Source organism: Lepidochelys kempii, chromosome 10 (assembly GCF_965140265.1).
Source record: "Lepidochelys kempii isolate rLepKem1 chromosome 10, rLepKem1.hap2, whole genome shotgun sequence".
NCBI lineage: Eukaryota > Metazoa > Chordata > Testudines > Cheloniidae > Lepidochelys > Lepidochelys kempii.
The window spans coordinates 55,247,183-55,270,391 of NC_133265.1; the positions used below are offsets into that span (position 1 = coordinate 55,247,183).

The following is a 23,209-nucleotide window of genomic DNA, read 5'->3' on the forward strand; positions in this document are numbered from 1 at the left end:
TTTAAAACAGATGCTAACAGATCCTACCCAGCTCACAAGTGTTACTGTAATTGAATTTCTTTTGCTATCAGCCACAATTACACAGTTACACGGGTTTCCACAATTCCTTACTCCTGAGGGTTTCCAAAAATGTAATGCAGTGCAACTCTCAAAAGAGTCTTTCAAGTTCTTATTTTAGTAATTTTATTGTTATATTTTTACTCTCCCCCGCCTTATTCGTAATTACTCTTGCAAGCTTCAAAATAACATTTCTGAACACAGGCTCAGTCCTGCCAATCACAGAAGCAGTTCTATGAAGTTCAATGGCACTGCTCACATACATAAACGTTTGCACTATCAGGGCCTATCTTTGCCCTTTTTTGTTTGGACAGTGTAGATTCCTCCCACCCCACCTCATGTTTTTTGAGACCAAGCTAACACTGAATCTTGTGATATAGTGGTAATACCCACTACAAAGTAGTAACCCCTTCCCAGGGTGCCTTCCTCGTCACTAAGGGCATGGCTATACTGGAAACTTCAGAGCGCTCCCGCGAGAACGCTCCCGCAGCAGAGTTTTGAAGTGCAAGTGTAGTCACATGCGAGCGCTGGGAGAGAGTTCTCCCAGTGCTCCTGGTAATCCACCTTCACGAGGGGATTGGCTCCCAGCACTTGGAGCCTGTCTACACTAGCGCTTGAAAGTGCTCAGACTTGCTGCGCTCAGGGGGGTGATTTTTCACACCCCTGAGCTAGCAAGTTAGAGCACTATAAAATGTAAGTGTAGACAAGCCCTAAGTAATTCTACCTTAGGCAAGGTTGCCTTACAGGATTTTTTTTCTTCCCCAGGTTAGCCCATTACATTTGGCAAAGTCAAGTTTACCAACCTGGCATTGCTAGCTTCATCTTTGTGTCTTCTAACTACATTGCCGAGGATTCACATTCTTACAGTTCTGCTTCATTGATTTTCTTAGGTACCATCAACCATATGTCTTGTCAGATGAGAAATCAGGGCTCTGAAGTAAAACAATTTTCCTCATCTCTGATATTAATTTAATGGCAGAGCTGAGAACAGATTCAAGGTCTCCCAATCACTAGTCCCCTGCTTTTAATCACTAGACCTCGTTAGAGTAAATTAATACATTTGTTAATAACTGTTGCTTAATTTGTGCTTCTCAATTCATTCTGTTCTGTTTCTGATATCATCCACTATTATAACCAAACCGCCTGCAGTAATGCATTAAGCAACATGACTAGCATCTATTACATGATATTCTGTTCTTCCCTCTCTCTTCCTCCTCTCCTAGGGGAAGACTGCATGTTCTAATACACTTTTAATAAAGCTGTGTGTTTTTATTAGTGAAGGTAGTCCAAAAAAGTGGAATGTGAAGACATTTGAGGTGGTTCTCACATCCTGCAGGTGTTCACTCCACAGTTTTGGACCAGGCCCCAAGAAAACTGTGCCTCCTCCAGAGACAAACGATGCCCTTGAGGCAGATAATTTCACTGTACCAGAATAGTGGGGTCGTTGACCCAAGTCCTTATACCAGAGCTTGAGGCAATCTTTGTGGTATCCTGAGCCCACATAATTAAGCACTTTGAAGAGAAGGACTAGGATCTTGAACTCAATGCAACATCACTTGGCCAGTCAATCAGTGTTCAGTGTAGAGAGCAGAAGACAGGTTGATGTACTCTGTTTGTTAGCTCTGGAGAATCACAGTAAAATTACTGGGATAGAACAAAGTACTGTCTATTTTGAGTGGTGTTTTTTTAAGTTCTCATCAACAGTGGTTAATTTAAAAAGATGAAAATGACAGGTAATCGGGATATAGTGAAAAATTCAAATAATATTTGGCAAATTTTAAGACAAAGTGTTGATCTTAAATTACTGTAAAGCTTTTAAAAATATTATTCTATAACTGATATCCACATTAGTTAGGTTAGAAACATTGCAAGATACAGCCTAACCAGACACAGCAGGAGAATGGCAAACTGTGTATTGAGGGCAATGTAATTCTTTATTACATTCCATTATATTGGAACTTAATATAAGGTGTAAAGACATTTCTTTAAAATAAAATAGGACCAGCATACCCAAACCACTGAGAAAAGTTCATTTGATAAAACAAATAATGTTTTTAGCCTCTCTTCGTATTTATTGGATTTCATATTCCTAAATCAAGTAAGCATGCAAATGTCAACCAAGATAAAAGTTCTCTCCTCAAAATGATAATGTAGTTCAAGTATCTAATATCAAAGACTGAAACTGAAATCTCATGGGAGGGAAATATTTTCAAACGGCAGTATTTTAAAACTGGGTTACACTTGACAAACAACTACATCTCCTGAAGACAAAGCTATTTTATTAGCAAAATCAGTCGCAGTTGCCAATGTTTTAACTGACATGAAATGCCATACCTCGGGTTGTAGCACTTTCATCTATTCTCCAGGCTAAATGAAGTGGAATGTTGCCTGAGTCAAAAGCTAGCTATTGTTTGCTACCATTAAAATATATTTAACAGGAGTGGGGACAGAAAATGTCATATTGTAAAGTGCTAACTATGATTGAATCTGCTTCTAAATAGCTAACACGTGCGCACCTGCTCCTCCCCCTCCCCCCCCCAAGTACCACAACACCACCACAAAACCTTCCTGGTTGTGAAACTTTGTATGATATTAGCTAACTTGAGTCAGCTTTGTGTTTCTTCTCCTCCCCACTCCAAAGAGGGGGCAAGAAAACATTTTGCTTCAGATAATAATCCTCTTTCCATAACTAGGCAATTCCAAATCTCCTCTTCAGCACTGTGACTGACTCTCAGTGCCAACTGGTAAGGGAATTACAAGAATATTCTTATCCCTCCATGTACCTTCTGGTTCACCAAAGATTATAATGTGAGGTCTTAAATGAAAGTCAGGGTCACGCTGGTCATTAATATTGCTGTGAAATATTTGTACAGATACTATGTAAGGACTTATATACGTAAACACTGAAAACATGTTCCAAAGTCTGTATCAAGGCACAGTTGACAAACAGGTTTCTGTCAGACAAGAGATGTTGATTCACCCATCTCTCAGTTGGCATGTAAATTAAGGATTGTAAACCAGCACAATGGAAGCTTCATTTACATACAAAGTCAACAGGGAGCTGTGAAATTCACAGGGAAGAAGCGGGACTCAGGAAAAAACAACTGACAGGGGGTAGGGTGGGGGTTACTGTGCCTGAAGACAGACAGTGAATTTGGGGGATATAAGTAGAAGGCAATGAGACACCTCAAAATCCTGCACTTAGGAAGTAAATGAACAGCATGTTTACATTCATGAAAACGGGATCTCAACTAGGCTTGGCTGAAACACTACAAAAGATAAGTAAGATAACTTCTTTAGACAGAAGATTATCCTGTTTAGTCTCTAGAAATTGTGCTATGATTTTCTTTTATATGTAACCAACCCTTTTGTTTCCATTATCTGTACTCACTTTCTTTTGAATCTCAAATCTTTGAGAAGCTTATCATTATTTTCACTATAAATATATTTCAGTGCTCTGGTATTAATCAAGCTGATCCTGAGTTGAATCATTCAACCTGGTGTGTATATTGTTTCTCTGGGGACAGCAGACTTTGCATTTCTGTGAATGTTCCGTGGTTAAGGGCAGGATACTACAGGAGAACTCTTCAAAGAGGTTTGGGGACTTGGATGCACCTATTGTTAACCTGCAAGGAAAAGTAAGGCCTGGCATAGCCCAGAGGAGATTAACAGGCTGATGGCATCAGGGAGCTGAAACCTAGTTAAACAGCATGAAGTCACCCTCTCACTGAAGGCAGGGCGTACCAAGGTGACTCACAGTCCTGGGCACCCCAAGAACCATCACAAATACCATGGGCTGTTTAGGTAACGTGAAAGGAACTTTATTGGTGGGATGGACAAAATTGCTCTATTTTGATGTGAACATCTGTCCAAAGCACAAAACTACACAAAATTTGAAACAGACTTCTGCCTCTGCCAGAAGAGCAAGGATTTCTGGGAACAGGACTGAAGAATGTCATTAGCATGGGAAATCTTACACAGTGACATTCCACAGTATACTCTCCTCCATGTCTCTACTGACCATCTGCACCTTGTGTAGTAGAAAAGGTAGAAATAGGACCAGACCAAAACCTTAAAACTGAACCTAACCCCTGAAAGGTTGGATAAAGGGAGCCAAATCAGAGCTGCTACTCCTATCCCAAAGATATTGCTCCCAAAAATGATCCAAACTCAGGGAAAGGAGAGACATGGAGGTGGGGACAAGGGGGAAGACAACAAAAGAAAGGGACACGATGATGGATGACTAGTGACAGAGGAGAACAGAGTTTCAGAGTAGGTGGACTGAGTAACAATCGGCGGGAGTAAGCAGACGGTCTTCCGTCATCTTCTTTCTTAAGACTGCGAAAAAAGGTACTACTGCCCCAAGCCACAAGGCCCGTCATCTTAAGGAACGTGGTTACTACTCGCCACCCACCCACCCCCACTCTAGCCAGGCCAGCAAACGAAAACAGGTGACTCTGGTCTGATCATTTATAGGCAGGGACCAGGAAAAGATGCTCCCGCAGACTCAGGACTTGTTGATTTTGTGCATCTACCTGTATTCTGCAATATGTTTTGCTTCATGAGTCTAACCATATTTTAGACAACTTGAGGGGCTCTTTTGCTGCTTGCTCCAATACATATTTGGGGCAATGCTAGCAGATGGCTAACAACATACTCTTATAACCGACCAAACTGTATTTGCCTTACACAAGGAATCTCACAGATGCAGTTCCAGCAGTAAGAGGAGAAGGATTAGGCCCAGTAAACACATTCAGATTTGTAAAAAGAAAAGGAGTACTTGTGGCACCTTAGAGACTAACCAATTTATTTGAGCATGAGCTTTCGTGAGCTACAGCTCACTTCATCGGATGCATACTGTGGAAACTGCAGAAGACATTATATACACAGAGACCATGAAACAATACCTCCTCCCACCCCACTCTCCTGCTGGTAATAGCTTATCTAAAGTGATCATCAAGTTGGGCCATTTCCAGCACAAATCCAGGTTTTCTCACCCTCCGCCCCCCCGCACCCCCCAAACTCACTCTCCTGCTGGTAATAGCCCATCCAAAGTAACCACTCTCTTTAAAATGTGTATGATAATCAAGGTGGGCCATTTCCAGCTAAAATCCAGGTTTTCTCACCCCCCCCCTCCAAAAACCACACACACAAACTCACTCTCCTACTGGTAATAGCTCATCCAAAGCGACCACTCTCTCTACAATGTGCATGATAATCAAGGTGGGCCTTCTCACCCCCCCCCCCCCCGCCACACACAAACTCACTCTCCTGCTGGCAATAGCTCAGATTTATGCTGCTGAACCATAGTTTGCAGAAGCTTTATTTTATTACTCTCAAGTAGTCCCACAACATAGCAAGAATTATTTACAAAGGGAAAACAAATTCAGCTAAAATAATGTCATAAGTGACCTGGGGAAACTTGGAAATACTCCATACTACTATAGACTATGGTTTTGTCCTTTGAAATGCAAAAATCAAGCGACTGAGGTTTTGCCAAAACTAAAGCACAGCCATCCAAGCCCAAGTCTAAAGAGAAGAAAAAGGTTGACGCACTAAAGACCCTTCTCTGTTTGCCCTTTTAATTTTGTATTTGACCCATGTTATAGCACTGTTACTAAAATTATGACTAAAACCTTAATGCTTTTCAGATGTTACCTACTACACTTCTTTATGCTTTAATTCACAATGCATATACAATGTTTTTCATTTCCAAAATGCATCTAAAACTCATGGTCTTCTCAATAATAATTTATATTCATCTGCAGAATTAACTATTGGATTTTACATAAAAAGCCCAAATGGTACCTTTTCAAAATCACTGCCCCAATACCAGCCTGATTCTTGCTGAAGATCGAACGTTGTTTTGCCAGTCTGAGAAAGTCCTCCACCAGTTGCTGTTTCTGACCATTTGGGTTTTTCAGGTGAAACGTCTTTGCTAATGTTTTTAGCTCAGGAGCAGAAAGCAAGTCCAGCCCCTCAGAAAGGTCTTGTAATTCAGATTCTGCAGATACACAGAAAAATACTTATTTAATATTTTGAATGCATATGATACTTTAAAGTACAGAGAGTTTCTGGATAGTAGAAAGTCCTACCTACATATGAAATAGCTATGGACTAGTAATTTAAACTGACTTTCCAAATATAGTTTGAAATTTCTTTAATTTATTATGAAGATTAATAATTAATAATTAACAAAAGTGTAATGATCAGGAAAATTCCATGGCAATTTCAAAACAAAACATGAGTGTACAGAAATCTGGTTCAGTTAAATCTGAATCAAACTGACGGTACAGGCAAATAAATTACTTTTTATCTTCTTGTCCTAACAACTGAAATCTAGCCTGCTCCGTCCAAAAAAACCCTCACCCTCTTCAACTGATTTGCACTACTAACTTCTATTATTAACTTAATGGAGCAGGCTGCCAATCTGCCTGAATTGCTCAACCAATAGTCCTCAACCTGACTCCCTTAATTGGCCACCCCAAGACACAGCCCTGGTCTACACTACAGGGTTAGGTCGAATTTAGCCGCGTTAGGTCGATTTTAAAATGAATATGTCTACACAACCAACCCCATTCCGTCGACCTAAAGGGCTCTTAAAATCTATTTCTGTACTCCTCCCCGACAAGGGGAGTAGCACTAAAATCGACCTTGCTGGATCGAATTTGGAGTAGCGCAGATGTAATTTGACGGTATTCGCCTCCAGGAGCTATCTCAGAGTGCTCCAATGTGCTCTGGGCAGCACTTTGAACTCTGATGCACTAGGTACACAGGAAAAGCCCTGGGAAATTATGAATTTCATTTCCTGTTTGGTCAGTGTGGCGAGCTCAGCAGCATAGGTTACCAGGCAGTCCCCCCAGAATCGCAAACGAGCTCGGGCATGGACAGAAAGGGAGACACTGGATCTGACTGTTGTATGGGGAGAAGAATCTGTGCAGGCCAAACTCCAATCAAAAAGAAGAAATGCTAATATATTATGCCAAAAATCGCACAGGGCATGGTCGAGAGACGCTACAACAGAGCCAAACAGCAGTGCCGCATGAAAGTTAAGGAGCTCTGGCAAGCCTGCCAAAAGACAAAGGAGGCAAAAGGTCACTCCAGGTCAGAGCCCCTTACATGCCGCTTCTATGATCAGCTGCATGGCATTCTGGGGGGACCCTACCACTACCCCACCACTGTCCGTGGACACCTGAAAGTGGGGAGTCTCACGCAACAGGGAGAAAGATTTTGTGGAGGAGGAGGAGAATGTGCAGCAGGCAAGCAGTGAATCCATTCCCCCCGGCAGCCAGGACCTTTTCATCACCCTGGAGCCAATACCCTCCCAAGGTGGTATCCCTGACCCTGAAGCCGCAGAAGGCAGCTCTGGTAAGTGCACATTTTTAACTACAGTACAGAGTTTAAAAGCCATAGTGTTTAATGTTTGATTTGCTCTGAAGAATTGGGATGCATTCACGGCCAGTACAGCTACTGGAATAGTCTGTTAACATGTCTGGGGATGGAGCGGGAATCCTCCACGGACATCTCCATGAAGCTCTCCTGGAGGTACTCTGAAAGCCTTTGCAGAAGGTTTCTGGGGAGGGTTGTCTTATTTTGTCCTCCACGGTAGGACACTTTACCATACCAAGCCAATAGCAAGTAGTCTGGAATCATTGCAGCACAAAGCATGGCAGCGAATGGTCCTGGGTTTTGGTCGCATTCAAGCAACATTTGGTCTTTATCTTTCTGTGTTAGCCTCAGGAGAGTGATATCATTCATGGCCACCTGGTTGAAATAGGGGAATTTTTGTAAGGGAACAGTAAACGGACTCCGTTCATGTTGGGTCGTTTGCGCTTGGCTAAAAAGGATCATCCCAGAGAACAGCCAAGCAGTGGGGGGAGGGTTGAAGGGATCATCCCAGAGAATAGCCACGCGATGGGGTGGGGGGAGGTGTATCCTGCACATCCACCCGAAAACCGCAGCCCCTCCTTTTAAATGTGAAACCCATCCGGCATTGCTTGCTATGGGAAAGGATGGCGCTGCAGTTTGAAACCATTCCCACATTATGAAGGCGTAAGAAGCCAACCCCGTGTACCAAAAGGCTTACCATGGCTGCCTAGAAACCGAGTTCTGTTGCCCAGCCAATATAAAAGGCAAAATGTGACCCCGTACCTAAAGCACATGAGCTGTCTGCTGTGAATTGCTTGATTCACTGTGAAAGAGTCTTCCTTTTGTTCTTAGAAACGTATCTTAATTTTACTCTCCCTTTTTATCTCCCCCCAGGTGCAAATGTTTCTATGCTCCCCATATCATCTTCGTCCCTGAGGTTATCGCAGATTAGAAGGCGAAAAAGACTGCACTTGCAATGACATGTTTTCCAAGCTCATGCAGTCCTCCCACACTGATAGGGCACAGCTTAATGCATGGAGGCATTCAGTGGCAGAGGCCAGGAAAGCATCAAGTTAGCGCGAAGAGCAGGGGCAGAAGGCGATGCTGAGGCTAATGGGGGAGCAAACGGACATGATGAAGCGTCTGTTGGAGCTGCAGGAAAGCCAACAAAAGCACAGACCCCTGCTGCATCCATTGTATAACGACCTGCCCTCCTCCCCAAGTTCCATATCCTCCTCACCCAGACGCCCAAGAACATGAGGGGGTGGGGGGGGGAAGGCTCCGGTAACCCAGCCTCTCCACTCCAGCGGATGGCCCAAGCAACAGAAGGCTGCCAAACAGTTTTGATTTGTAGTGTGGCTACAATAAGCAATGTGGCCTTGTCCTTCCCTCCTCCCACACCCTACCCCACTCAGGCTACCTTGTCAGTTATCTCACTTTTTTTTTTAATAAAGAAAGAATGCATGGTTTCAAAACAATAGTTACTTTATTTTCTTTGCCAGCTGTGATTGAAGCGGGGAGGGTGGCTGGCTTACAAGGAATTAAAATCAACAAAGGGGGTGGGTTTGGAGCAAGGAGAAACACACACAACTGTAGCACTGTAGCCTGGCCAGTCATGAAACTGGTTTTCAAAGCCTCTCTGATGCACACCGTGCCTACCTGTGCTCTTCTAATCGCCCTGCTGCCTGGCTGCTCAAAATTGGACGCCAGGCGATTTGCCTCAACCTCCCACCCCGCCATAAACGTCTCCCCCTTACTCTCTCAGATATTATGGAGCACACAGCAAGCAGCAATAACAATGGGAATGTTGGTTGAGCTGCGGTCTAACCTAGTCAGCAAACAGCACCAGCGAGCTTTTAAATGTCCAAAGGCACATTCTACCACCATTCTGCACTTGCTCAGCCTATAGTTGAACTGCTTCTTACTACTGTCCAGGCTGCTCGTGTATGGCTTCATGAGCCATGAGAGCAAGGGGTAGGTTGAGTCCCCAAGGATAACTACTGGCATTTCAACATCCCCAACGGTAATTTTCTGGTCTGGGAAGTAAGTCCCTTCTTGCAACTGCTCGAACAGCCCGGAGTTCCTAAAGATGCGAGCGTCATGAACCTTTCCCGGCCATCCCATGTTGATGTCGGTGAAATGTCCCTTGTGATCCACCAGTGCTTGCAGCACCATTGAGAAGTACTCCTTGCGGTTTACGTACTGGTTGGTAAGGTGGTCCGGTGCCAAGATATGGATATGTGTTCCGTCTATCGCTCCACTACAGTTAGGGAACCCCACTACGGCAAAACCATCCAGTATAACCTGCACATTTCCCAGAGTCACTACCCTTGATAGCAGAAAGTCAATGATTGCATCAGATACTTGGATCACAGCAGTCCCCACAGTAGACTTGCCCACTCCAAATTCATTCCCAACTGACCGGTCTGTCTGGCGTTGCAAGCTTCCACAGGGCTATCGCCACTAGCTTCTCAACTGGCAGGACAGCTCTCATCTTGGTGCGAAACGATTGTCTGCTGTTGCTTTCGGGGGGGGGGGGGGCAGGGGGGACACACGACTGACAACATGTACTCAAAACCACCCTCGACAATGTTTTTGCCCCATCAGGCATTGCGAGCTTAACCCAGAATTCCAATGGGCAGTGGAAACTGCAGGAACTGTGGGATAGCTACCCACAGTACACTGCTCCTTAAGTCGATGCTGGCCACGGTATTGAGGACACACTCCGCCAACTTAATGCACTTAGTGGGGACATACACAATCGACTGTATAAAATCAATTTCTAAAAATCAACTTCTATAAAATCAACCTAATTTCTTAGTGTAGACAAACCCACAGACTGGCGACAGCAGCAACAGAAGAGAATTTAATTCTAATAATATGCAGTCATTTCCCATACCTGTTTGCAGAAAGCCTGCTTCAACCAATTCTCCAATTACTGGCAACAAATCTGCACTAATCTCCGCATATTCTATTTTGTTAATTTTTATCCAATTCAGCTTGCGTTGAAAAAGTCTCACATATAACTTCTGTCCACGAGCTGTAGTTTGTATTTAAATGGGGAAAGAGAAAAAAAAATCATTAAAGCATAAAAAATTGCATTATATACATATACCTACGAAACTAACACTCTGATGCATCTTGTCTATTAAAAGAAGACAGGCAGCTTTAAGATATTTTACAAGTCGATTCAGTAAAGAACAGTATCAGATTTTAGCCTTTGAAATAACATGCCAAGCAGAGAGCTTTGTATATGCTCTGATGATATGCATCCGATGAAGTGAGCTGTAGCTCACGAAAGCTTATGCTCAAATAAATTGGTTAGTCTCTAAGGTGCCACAAGTACTCCTTTTCTGTTAGCAACTCAATGACTCTAGGTCAAAGCTAATCTGATCTGATCAGGAAAAAGATATTTTTAACTGCTAACTCTGCTAAATTCTACCTGGAATCAGAAAGTCCAACTTGTTTCTTTCCTTCTCATGTATCAACACTAGCATTTTAGAGGCCAAATTATGCCAATTACACCTGTGCAGCTCTTCTGACAGCGAATTATGCCCTCAGTTAGACTCATGAAATCCCGTGGTTTCAACAGGATTATACAGATGAGACTCTCTTTGACTGTGTGGCACAAGGATAAACAGAATTACATTGATGCTGGAAATTAACCAAACCTTGCACATACTCAGATCCTGGGGCAACTAGCAAGAATAGAGTATTGTTTTAGAGCCAAGTTTTTCCCTCAGAGTTAATTCAGGGCATCATCTGCACCACCGCCACTAATTTAAACAGAGATGACTCCAAATATACCCAGGGACTAGGTCTTTTGAGTAAGAATGTGCCATTTTTACAGACACTTCAGAGTAGAACCACACTTCTGGCTACATTGTGCCTCATTCTGGCTGTCCAAGCCTGATCTAGTTTTCTAATCACTTTCTTAACCAAGATGAGGCTAGTGTATAGGATTAGTACTGTAGCCTTATCCAAAACCCACGGAAGTTAATGGAAACATCCCTATTGACTTCAATAGGTTTTTTGGATCAGACTTTACAGAAGGAATATCCTATTTTTGGCTTAATGTGTCCATTCACACGTGAAAAATTTTGTAATGTATCTTCAAGTAGGTTTTACATTTATTCCTACTGAGAAATAATTCTTATGTTTCAAATTTTCAGATGGCTGGTCAAATAAAATAGGGTTTGCTTTTCTTTCAGCATGAAAAATATCAGAGCCAGATCTGTCACCAGTAAAAATACATCTTATTTGAATCCATTTACTCTAGCACAGAACAAAAGCCTTCCAAGAAGTGTCAAAAATCCATCTGACATCTTTAACTATGACATTTTGCATTTGGATCTTTGGTTTTCCTGAAAAATAGGAAAAAATCACATATTTATCCAAACAGCTCCTGACTCTACAGATATTGAAAAATGCAAGTTAAACCACATAATGCTGGCATTAACCTGCCCTTGAAAGATATAGTCAATTTGAAATCTACACATTAAAAAAAAACAGAAGTCGCTTCAGGTATAGCACCTGCTGCCTGAAAATTTTATTGTAAAGCCAGAAAAAATGTCACAGCATTTCAAATTTTCCTATTTAACAAAAGTTCTTTCCTCTGTTGCTGTGTGAAAGACCCAAACAAACAAAAGGAAATACAATCAATGACTATCCATTTATATGCCATAGGTGTACAAGGTGTTTTGCAAATATAAGACCAGGTCCCTGCTGCAAGGATCTTATATTTTAACAACTTGATGCTAACACACACTTACTAAAAGGGTAAGTAACTCTACATACAAGCAGTCCCACTTTCGAACTACTCACACATGTAAAGTATCAGAGAGGTAGCTGTGTTAATCTGGATCTGTAAAAGCATCAGACGAAGTGGGTATTCACCCACAAAAGCTTATGCTCCAATACGTCTGCTAGTCTATAAGGTGCCACAGGACTCTCTGCCGCTTTCACACTGTAAAGTTACTCATATGTGTTGGCAGAATCTAACAGTGCAGCAGTGTGATTATATAGGCACACCAAAACAGGAAATTAATTTATTTTTCACTAAGATGAAAGATATGCAAAAATTAAACAAAAACATTGCCCATAATTTAATGTGGATATTAAAAAAAACTCATTAATAGAAGGTTGTCTGGTTGGTGGATTTAAAATGCGTTTACTTTCAGCATCTTTCTGCATGCACATAGTGCTCTGACTCCTGATGAGCTTCTAACTTGTTTACCACTGGCTGTTCCTGCTCAACTATAACCGATCAATAATAAAAGCAGACATATTAATTTAAACACCAGTTTAAACACCAGTTCTGATGTAATTAGAAAATGGCAGCTGACTTATTCATGCTTATTAAACTTTTCTTTTGGCTGTAAACTTACTTCTCTCCTCCAGACTTTTTTTTGTCTGATGTGTCTTTCAATAAATTAGATGGATCATTCCACTGGGAGAATTATATTCAAAGGCCCAAGTTGTAACTTCCCCAGTGGTATTACAGTTTCTTTGAAGTGTCTTTGATTCTTTGCAAATCAGAGACAGAGAGAGAGAATGAGGACTCACACACCAATATCCTACCCACTCTTACCCCCCATAGAAAATGAAAAAACTAAACCTGAAATTCAGTAACTGTAATGGAAATATGGCTTTATCTCAAAGGTCCTGTGCTAATACTTCTACTCAAGCCTCATATTCTGTAGCACATAACCTTGGGGGTAGGTTTTTTCTGTTGTTATTGATATCGTTAATACAATGGCTTCACTCACATGAAAAGCAGTTTCAGATTTCAGCTGAAACTAACAACCTTGCTTTAAGTGAAAATATGATTGGGAAAAGATGCAAAAAGCCTGAGGAAAGTGATTACATGGTGATTATTTCCACTGCATTTTTAATGAAGCAAAAATGGCAATCATATTTGCTTTGTTTAGTTCTCTGACTGTGCATTAGTACCCAGTGACGTCTGTAGGAACAAGTGTTACTCCAGGACTGGCACATGTCATTTGGCTGCAGACTAGAATGAGGAGCTCATATAGTGCATTAAGGAGTGTTACCAAAATGGTATTTAATTTTTCCAATAGAGATACAGATTTTTTAAAAATGTTATGTAAAATATAGAAAACATTCCTTGCCAAGATTCTCCAAACAAAGTAAGACATGTTTTAAGCCTACAGAGTTTAACAACGCACCTTTACATTAACTGCTACTACATTATTTTAGAACTCAAGAACAACTCACAGCTGCTCAACATTTAGCAAAGCTAACAACGCTACAGAAAACTGCTTAATGATGAGCATTTAGAACCAGGAAGTACCTAACCAATATATGAGCTTTTCTTTAGAACATTTGAGTTTCTGCATCCTTTGCATAAACAAATGGATAGTTAACAACCTATTTCCAACATAAAACACTTCTTTTTTGTAAAGGCTGGGACAGAAGAGGGGGGAATGAAAAGTTGCTTTAAAAGGAATTTTACCTTTAAAAACATATTAATTCTCCTGCATAATAATCACTGCAGCTAAAAAAGCTCACTGCAGAACAGATAGCAACCATACCCTGTAAAAATAAATTATTACTGAGATGGAGCAATACTGTCCTAACTCGTTCTATCAACTTGTACTAATAAACTTCCATATATCAAAAACCATCAACTGAAGAAATCAGATATGCATTTTAGCAAAAACTAATGAATTAGTGAAGTATACATACTATGCAAATAGCTTAACTAATGCATTACATGTGTATATATCAACAAAAAAACTGTCTTTTCCGATATAAAGTTCTACTGAAGCAGCATGATTTTACACCAGAGTGGACTGATTTAAATGAAAGCAATGTAAATTACCAATTGTAATTATCATTTAAAATCAGCAAGCAGGAAACTTTCATCTAAATAATAAATTCAGTCTTGTTTTCCATTTGTACTTTTAAGTTATTTTGCTAAAAACCATGGTGATTTGCTACAAAATATAGTCTTTACACTAAATTTAGTAGTACTTTTTGCTAAGAGGATATGTATATCTATACACCTTTATTTATTATATAAATAATATAAGCAATTATATAATATTAACATACATTTATTCAGATTCCTAATTTTTAAATTTTTATTACATCAGAAAATGGTGAATGAGGCATTTCTTATTTACTAGATTATTATTTTTTTAAATTGTGATTTGTGGCAAAATGCAATTAAAAAGGCACAAAACCAGCTTTTAAAAAATTATTATTATTTAAATAAAAATACCTTAAAAGTGCTGGATATACCAGAAAAAAAAAGTTATAAAAACATGTTTTGAATTTAAAACTAACTGATTTAATACACAAAAGTAGTATTATCCCTAGTTAGCGAATTGAATGTATTGTTTCTGGCTGCCATGTCCTTCAAGGTTTAGAACTAGTAAGTCTCATACCTAGTTGGATTGGAAGAGAAAAGCAAGCTTTCCTGTATTTTCAACTCACAATCAGTTTCTCAATTTTGAATTAACATTGAACAGAACTAATTGGATAAACTGAAATGAAGAAAATATTCTCTCTGCACCTACAAAAAGATTACTGCTGGTTTAGCACTTCAACAAACTGGTTTTGGATGCATAACCAGTGACTTCCAGCAGTTCAGTGGTTTAACTTTCTTTAAAACTTCACCAGTAAAGGATACTACTTATTTTTTTTATTTAATTTAAATTATTTTAATAGATTATAGTAAGGCTGAAACATAGGTTTATTTTTTAAGAAAAATATATTTAATATAAACTAAAAAAATCCAATTAAAAAAAAAAGCATTGATTTTTATCCACCCTGTATTTGTTTGAATGATAACACAGGCTTTTGCAGCAAGATCTAATAATAGGGAACAGGCAATGAGTTTGTCTGAACTTTTAACAAATATGGGACAAAATATATTAAACTGAAGACTCGCTAATTTTATAGTAGCTTCTGTACAATCTGTTGCTTTAATGCTATCCAGTCACTTCCTCACAGCAACACTTCTCAGTGAGTCATCATACTCCATCTCCTAGAGAAAAGGAGATCACATTTTACTATGATGCTGAGGCACAACAGATAATTTATCAGCATTGCTTTGCGGTAACACTTATTCTATGTTCCCTGAGCTATTGGGGAAAAACTGTTTAGATCACACACTGCAAAAGACAAGAAGGTTACCTCTACATAAAAGTTCAAGTGGAACTGCTATGACCTATTCTGGGGGTTGATTCCAGAGTTTCTACAGTAACTAATTTGATTTTCACCCTACAACTTTATTTATACAACTTGTAACATCAGATAGGAACATCAATCCCATTTTTTGTGTGTGTGTTTATATTGTACTTATTTACCATATCTTCAAGCTGTCACCACATACACATGTTTAAATGAGACAGGAGAGAGTTCTCAAACAGCAAATTGTCTAAAGCAGGGATCAGCAACCTTTGGCACGCAGCCCGCCAGGGAAAGCCCCTGGAAGGCTAGGCCTGTTTGTTTACCTGCCGCGTCTATAGGTTCGGCTGATCACGGTTCCCAGTGACCACGGTTCGCCATCCCAGGCCAATGGGGACTGCGAGAAGCGGTGCGGGCCAAGGGATGTGCCAGTGGGAGCTGCGATCAGCCAAAATTGTGGATGCGGCAGGTAAACAAACCAGCCCGGCCCGCCAGGGGCTTTCCCTGGTGACCACGTACCAAAGGTTGCCGATCCGTGGTCTAAAGTATCTCCATATCTGTTGTTCACTTCTTACATTCCCATTATGTGTCTTCTCCATTCATTTATCGATTCTTTAAAATTTTACATATTAATTATAAAAATGTTGCCCTCTTCCTCTCATGGCAAAAAGAACTGTACTGAATTACTGCATTGTCTATAGCAGTATGTATAGATTCAGATCTTTAAGTAACAAACAAACCTTATAAACTAGGTATGTATATGAACTGCAGCCACAAGACTACTCATCCTAACAAGCACGAACCAACATTGTCATATTCCGTCATCCAACTCCAGTTTGGTATTAAGCACTTCGTGATGTCAAACAAGTGAAACAAAAACTGTGTAATATTAACCTTCAGTCCAAGATATGAGCATTAATAAATTATTCAATGAAAGCTTCCTACTTTCTGTGATGACACGTCAGAGGATACCTATCCAAAAATTCTGGATCTGCATAGATTTATTTTTATTACTATTGTGTCATGCACCAGAGTTTAAAATCATTTGGGACTTTTAGAAAAATATTAAAATGGACAAGGAAGTCACAGCTTTGGAGTCATGATCCATTAACAACATTTATTCAGCCAGCTTTCTTCCATTTTAATTTGAAAAGTGAAACAAAAAAAATCACGAGAGATTTTTAAACTAGCACAAAAAGAAAATGAATGTGAATAATTAACTGTAGATCTCAATGCAAAAGAACTGAACATACAAAGGTTCCATTAGGGGAAATATTCCCCTTCTGAATTATAATGAAGCATTTTGCCCATTAGTTAATCCAAAATGAGTTAACAAAATTAATTAATTAGTGCAGCCAGTTCAATGCTTTCAGGCCCAGATTTTCAACAAAGTCTATATGTAACTAAGTGCCTGGCACTTGTGTGCACTCAGCTCAAGCACACACTATGTTGCATGAGCACATACCTATTATGCACACAAACCTAATGTGCATGGTGAGGGAGCCAAACATTACACTGGGATCTCGCAAAAATACAACAAAACTTAAGCACTTTGAAAATTTGGTATTCCTCAATAGCTATCCGTAGACATGACCAGGTGCCAGCTTCACTTTCAGCAGTGTCCTCAGAAGAGAACTGCAACAGTAAAAAACAGATGGGAAGCAATGGGAACTCCCATAAATTCCAGTCTGAAGTTTCTGGAGGAAAAGGGGTGCTACTGATGTCAATAATCACCACTACTCACATCTTTGTTACTGTTAGTTGTTACTCTCATCTAAACAGGCACCAGAATGCTAATTACCTCTACTTGCAAGGAGGTTAAGAGTTGCTAGGATGTCTTCCTCCAGTCTGTAAGCCAGTAGTTTACGAATTATATGGAACCGTTGCAGATTGCCCTCACTGCAGACTGCCACCATTCTGATAGATTTCTTGGACCTAAACACAAGTGCAACTAAGAGTGGGAGGACACTGAGATTATGACCACTGCAGGTGGACAGAAAATGGAGCATCCCATAAGACCAGAGAATTCCATGTAGACCTCAGCTGCCCTCATACTGTCCAGCCACTCAGACTAAAGAAAGTTCTATATTATATATACAGTATAATTCAGGAGTGCAGGATTGAAGGTTGATAGCCTTGATCTGGGTGATGCTCTCCTTTTATCCCAGTGCTTGTGATATTCACCAACCCCATATGCTGATTAGAGAGGAGACTATGCTGCAGTATGGGTCATATCCAAACTTCCAAAATGTGGAGGGTTTTACACTCCAGAATTCAAAATATTTCTACAGGGTTTACAAAATATCATAACAACATGTTCTTATCAGTTACTAGCAAAACTTTTATATATTTTACAGAAACCAGAGTAAGATTGCTTTTCACTTCAAAACAATGTTTTAAACACGATGCTACGGAATTCTGAAAGAATACATTATTAAATCTATCTTTATTTCATACAAATTTCACTGGGTCAAAATGAAAATTACTTTCCCATATAAATTGTTTGTAATGTTGTTATAGCCATGCTGGTCCTATGATATGAAAAAGGCAAAGTGGGTGAGGTAATATCTTTTATTGGACCAACTTCTGTTGTTGGAAGAGACAAGCTTTTGAGCTTCACACAGTTCTTCCTCATGTCTGGGAAAGGTAACCAGAGTGTTACAACTAAATAAAAGGTCGTACAGATGGTTAAGCATAAGAAGTTAACAGAAGTTGCAAGAAACCACTTAAAATGAAGTGGGCAATTAACATCTCTGCAGTCATAGGACAAAGGAGAGTTAGTAGGTTACAAATTGTTGTAATGAGCCACAAAATCAGCATCTCATGATTTTTAGTATCTAGCAGAGTTATGAATTTAAGTTCCCAGGCTCATCTTTTGAAGGTGTTGTACAGGTTTCCCTTGGGGACAAAGGCTGATAGGTCAGATATGCAGTAATTGCTTTATGAGAAGTATCTGCCCACAGATGATGTGGTGTTTTTGTCTTTTATCATTTTTCTGCGAGAGCTCATTTGAGAGCATACTGACTGTCCAGTTTCACCCATACAGAAACCACAAAGAAGTTGGTTCAATAAGACCTTTTACCTCACCCACCTTGTCTCTTCCATATAAGGATTATTAATCAAGGTTTAATCACTGTTATTGCTATTTCTCTTTTTTATTTGGATTTTTGGGAGGGGGGGAAGGAGAGGATTCCCCCTCACACTATCTACCTTAGGGTTTTATACTGTTGCCTATCACCATGGCAACGGAGCGTCTTCCATGTAAAATCAGTAGCAATAGCAAAGTCCCTCGTGGACACTCAACACAACAATAAATCAACGAAAGTAAAATATACCTGACAATTGGTAGAACTTTGCAATAGTGCTGGTGTCTTGCTCATCAAAGAGTCTCCGATCATCATGATTCTCCAAGACCATTTGCAGGACCATCAGGAAATTCTGGAGATAATATGGGTGACCAAAAGAGTCAGTCGCAGAACCAAGTGCACCACTTATTTTGTCTAAAATATCACTGGCAGGACTCTGAAAATCCACCTCTTGCATAGGTTCTGAGAAAGTATGATAAATCATCTCATTCCTTAAGTCTTCATGAACTTCCACAGGAAGTGTTCCTGTATTATCTGTCACTAGACAGTTTTCTGTATGGCTCTCACACATCACTTGTGTCCTTGAAGGAGGAATATCCTTAACACAGAACTGAGTTTTGGCTTCTGAACCATCGGATCTCTCTACTTTATTATAATTTGCTGGATGTGTTGTATGTTTGCCAAGATTAGGCACCATGCCTTCAGAACAACTGTGTTTCTCAGTGTTCCCTGCAGCAGACACTAGATCCCTGGCAACAATGCTAACGGAGGATACAAATCCATGAGCAGAACCCACAAGAGTCTCTTTATCACTTTCTCGTGTTTCTCCCTGACTTTCAAGTTCTTTTGTTAAACTGTCTTTTGGGACATGTTGCTTTTGTAATCCTACCAGAACAAAGTGATTCTCTTTCTGAGAGCCATCCACAGCACAAGTCTCTCCATCACCCCATTCTGCAGCATTGTCACATACACTGTGAACAGCTGGAGATGAAGAATTCCTCTTGTTTTCTTCTATTAGTTGTCTACTCTGGATACGGTGCCTTCTGGACAGTTTAGATGACAAGTTTCCCAAAGAGATACTTTTAATCATTTGCACCCTTGGCTCATTCTGAACATTGTACACAGGAGCATTATTCTTCTTAAAGTAAGGACTAGTCTGCTGTCCTGCACCTCCTCTCATTTTCAACAAGTTGCTTTCAAAGATACTCTCATTTTTCTCTGGAGTCGAAGCTTCCTTTGCAAAGTATGGGCTGGAACTAGTGTTCAAAGGTATACCTGATGGGCCCCGATTCAAAAAACAGTCAAGTCCTCTATCAGCCAGAATCATTTCACCATCCCCATGGTTCTTCTGACACATTTCATCTATGTGCTTGTTGATCCCATACCTTGGCACCATCTGCCCGCACATAGGGCAGGTGACTTTGGCTGGGGGAGTGTTGTTAAAAAATGAAAGGATAGAGGAAGAAGTTGAAGGTATGGGTGGTGCTCCTTTAACTTCTGCTTCATTCTTTTTTTTGTTTTCATTCTTTTCCTTGTTTTTACTGAGGGACAGGCTTCTCCGGGGTCTTTTATTTTCTGGAGATGTGGCTTCTGACATCATGGGATTAAAAAGCACATCCACTGCACGGGCTGCTTCATTTCAGTGATATTTTCTTATTCTGAAATCATTAAAAAGAGGAGTTTTCTTGGCTTCGTGTTATTTACCTGTCCCTTCTGCCCTACCTGCAAGAAAATATATGAAGCTTAAGAACAATTCTGAGTCTACTGAACAGAAAATCTATTAACCGCCAAACATCACCAATGTGAATAGTGCAGATAAGAAAAAGACTGTACAGGTCTGGAACAATTTACTCCTCAGCCTGCTGTGCTATTACTGAAACCTGTCCCATTAATGTTTCACTGTGCACCATCAGTGGACATAACCTAGCATGTTGAGCAATGCAGTTCTGTCTAACTAAACATTTTTATAATACTCAGGAGCAGTCAAGTAGTTAGACAGAACTCTTCCCTCAATTAACATTTCAAGATCTGCTTTGAACAGGAGTGTTTGAACTCTGACCCAGACACATCAAGAGCTTTAGGCTGCACCTATGCCCAAATCATGAGGCAATAAGCACCTGATGAGCATCTTTAACTCCCACTCACTTCAGCTGCAAATGCTCAGCAACTCTGAGGATTTGGCCCTTAATTTACATATATATTTGGGGATTAGTGCTCACCAATATCCTAAAAAACTGTCAGAGGATGAGTATAGCTGCACCCTACGGACTCCACCAACAGCTATATTTTGCTCTTGGAGTGCACCTTGTCAACCTGGCTTCCAAGCACAACTACACCAAACTTTTCCATTTTGGGAAGCCACAAAGTTGCAACAATGTGTTTGAGAAATCTTCACACAGCTGAGAAGAGACAAACAACAGGGGAGTGAAAAATAAGGCTGACATAGAGAAGCTGGCTCCCTCCCATCCTCTCATGCAGAACCAGCCTGGCTCTAAATTCTGAAGACGTGCACTCAAATCTGAACATTTCAGTTCCTTCACCCCTAAGCTGTGTGCAGTTGTGACCGACATTCTAAATATAACTTTAGCATCAGTAAGGCATTACAAAATGCTTTTGTAAGATGGGTGTCATCTCTGCTCGACAAATGAAGAAAATGAGGCATAAAGCAGTGGAAGGGCCACTGTCAACATTAAAAAAATCCTATGTTGTAAGCAAACAAGATTCTTTACCTGTTATTAACAGCACTACAGGTTATTACAAATGAAAGAACTTTAAAAACCCATTATTCAGGCTTAGGCACCAATCCTGAAAAGACTTATCCACACGCTTAACTTTATTACCCTGTGTAGCTCCACTGATTTCAATGCATGTGTGTTTGCAGAATCAGGACCTTGATTCTTGTGTGCACATCAGCTTGTGCAACAAATATCAATACAATCAGTTTCACTTTATTTATAGTCACACATTGTAGGGGAGTGCTTGTTAAAAAACGTTTGCATTTGACTGTTTTAATTATGGAAGCAGTGTTAATGATGTAGCCTATTAGCTGTACATCAGCTTCTTTATACAAAGAAAATATGGGACATTTAATTTCAGCATTCATTTAAATAACATGCCTACTCACACAGAGTCAGGGGCAAAGGGTTCAACCCAGGCCTCCTGATTCCTTCTGTTGTGTCTTTTGCTCTTTACGCAAACATACTACGAAGGAATTACAGTGGGGCCCAAATAAGGTTTCCTAAATCTACACAACATGCAAGCCCTAGCTACACATATACACACGGCTGCTCCGGCAGAGTCTCAAATACAGCCTGCAGTGAGCACCACAAGGCTCCGCTGTCCTACACGCTACCCCCTTCCTGAGCCTGCTCTCAGCCCCAAGCACGCCTCTTCCTTTCGTGCAAGAACGTGCAACTGATCTTTTCTGGTGGTTCTTGCTCGCTTTTTGGTACAATCATCACCTAAAGGCAGCGCCTTCCATTTAAAAACCAAACCCCTTTTTTAAAAACGGGTTAAAACAGATTCCGAGGCTACCCCGGGCCGTTTTCCGTCCCGCTCCCCGGCCCTTGCTGGTTCCGCAAAGCCCACAACAACGGGGGCAAAGGGCTGACGGGGGGGTGGGGATTAAACGGTGCCCAAAGCGCTAACCACGCTCTCACAGCGAGAGGGCGGGACAGACTCGAGCCCCGGGCCTTACTAGACCAGCAGGGCGGCGAGACCCTCCAGGCCTCAGCGCCTCCGTCCCATTCCCGGGGCCAGGCCACGGCGGGTTTCCAGAAAATCTTTGCTCCCTCCTGGCCCCTGCGCCCGGGCAGGGCCGCGGAGGCGACTCGCCGGTGCCCCCTAGGGGCGAGCGCAGAAGGGGCAGTGAAACCCCCGGGCAGCGAACGGGGCAGCGAGGGCGCATCAGCCCCTGCGAAAGCCCGCCCCGCCCCCAGGAACGGCGTCTGCCCCGCCCCCAGGAACGGCGTCTGCCCGCGAGTGACACAAGGCCCTCGTGCCGTGACGTCACCGCGCAGGGCTCTGGGTGCGGCGTTGGCAGGCCGGAGACCCTGTGCCAACCCCGCTGCCCAGCGCAGCTCGGCGGGCACAAGCACAACGCTGGCAGGAACCGACCCGGGGAGCCGGAGCGGCGCCCCGCTGCGGCCCCCCGCTCCCTCACTCACCTCCGCTCAGGGCCAGGCACTCTCCATCCCTCACCGCTCTCCAGCCAGCCAGCCAGCCCTCCCTCCGCCACAGGCACGATGAGCCGAGCGCGGAGTGATCGATTCGCCCGGCTCTGCTGGCCGCGGGCGCCGAGGGCGGTGAGGGCTGCCGGGGCCAGCCGGAGCGCGCTAGCGAGCGGAGCACGCGGGAGATGGACCGTGCATGAGAGCGGCTGCCCAGAGCAACGCACCTGGCTGTCCCCGCTGCCTGAGCTCCAGCCCCGAGGAGGGAACCAGCAGCGAAAATGAGCCCCCCGTTCGGGCAGGCCACGTCCCACTAACAACACCCTCCCACGTACCCGGCCGGGAGCGGACATGCCGCAGGCCGAGCATCGA

General features: G+C 41.7%; 1 protein-coding gene across 9 annotated transcripts in view; it reads right to left on the minus strand.

The window, feature by feature from the left end:
• FAN1 (FANCD2 and FANCI associated nuclease 1) overlaps window positions 1–22,911 on the minus strand; it is a 43,835-nt gene extending 20,924 nt beyond the window's left edge. The window contains exons 1-5 of one of the 9 annotated variants that reach the window (XM_073303664.1): window positions 22,366–22,598; window positions 20,888–21,067; window positions 18,918–20,390; window positions 10,325–10,465; window positions 5,866–6,061 (exon numbers count right to left, since the gene is read on the minus strand). In XM_073303664.1, the coding sequence (XP_073159765.1) occupies window positions 5,866–6,061; window positions 10,325–10,465; window positions 18,918–20,268 (1,688 nt within the window). In that variant the 5' untranslated portion in view covers window positions 20,269–20,390; window positions 20,888–21,067; window positions 22,366–22,598. Of the gene's footprint in view, window positions 1–5,865; window positions 6,062–10,324; window positions 10,466–18,917; window positions 20,391–20,887; window positions 22,599–22,834 lie in introns of those variants that run through there. The other 8 variants (XM_073303665.1, XM_073303662.1, XM_073303670.1 and 5 more) reach the window with 8 other exon arrangements.
• Between the last annotated feature and the right edge of the window lie 298 nt (window positions 22,912–23,209).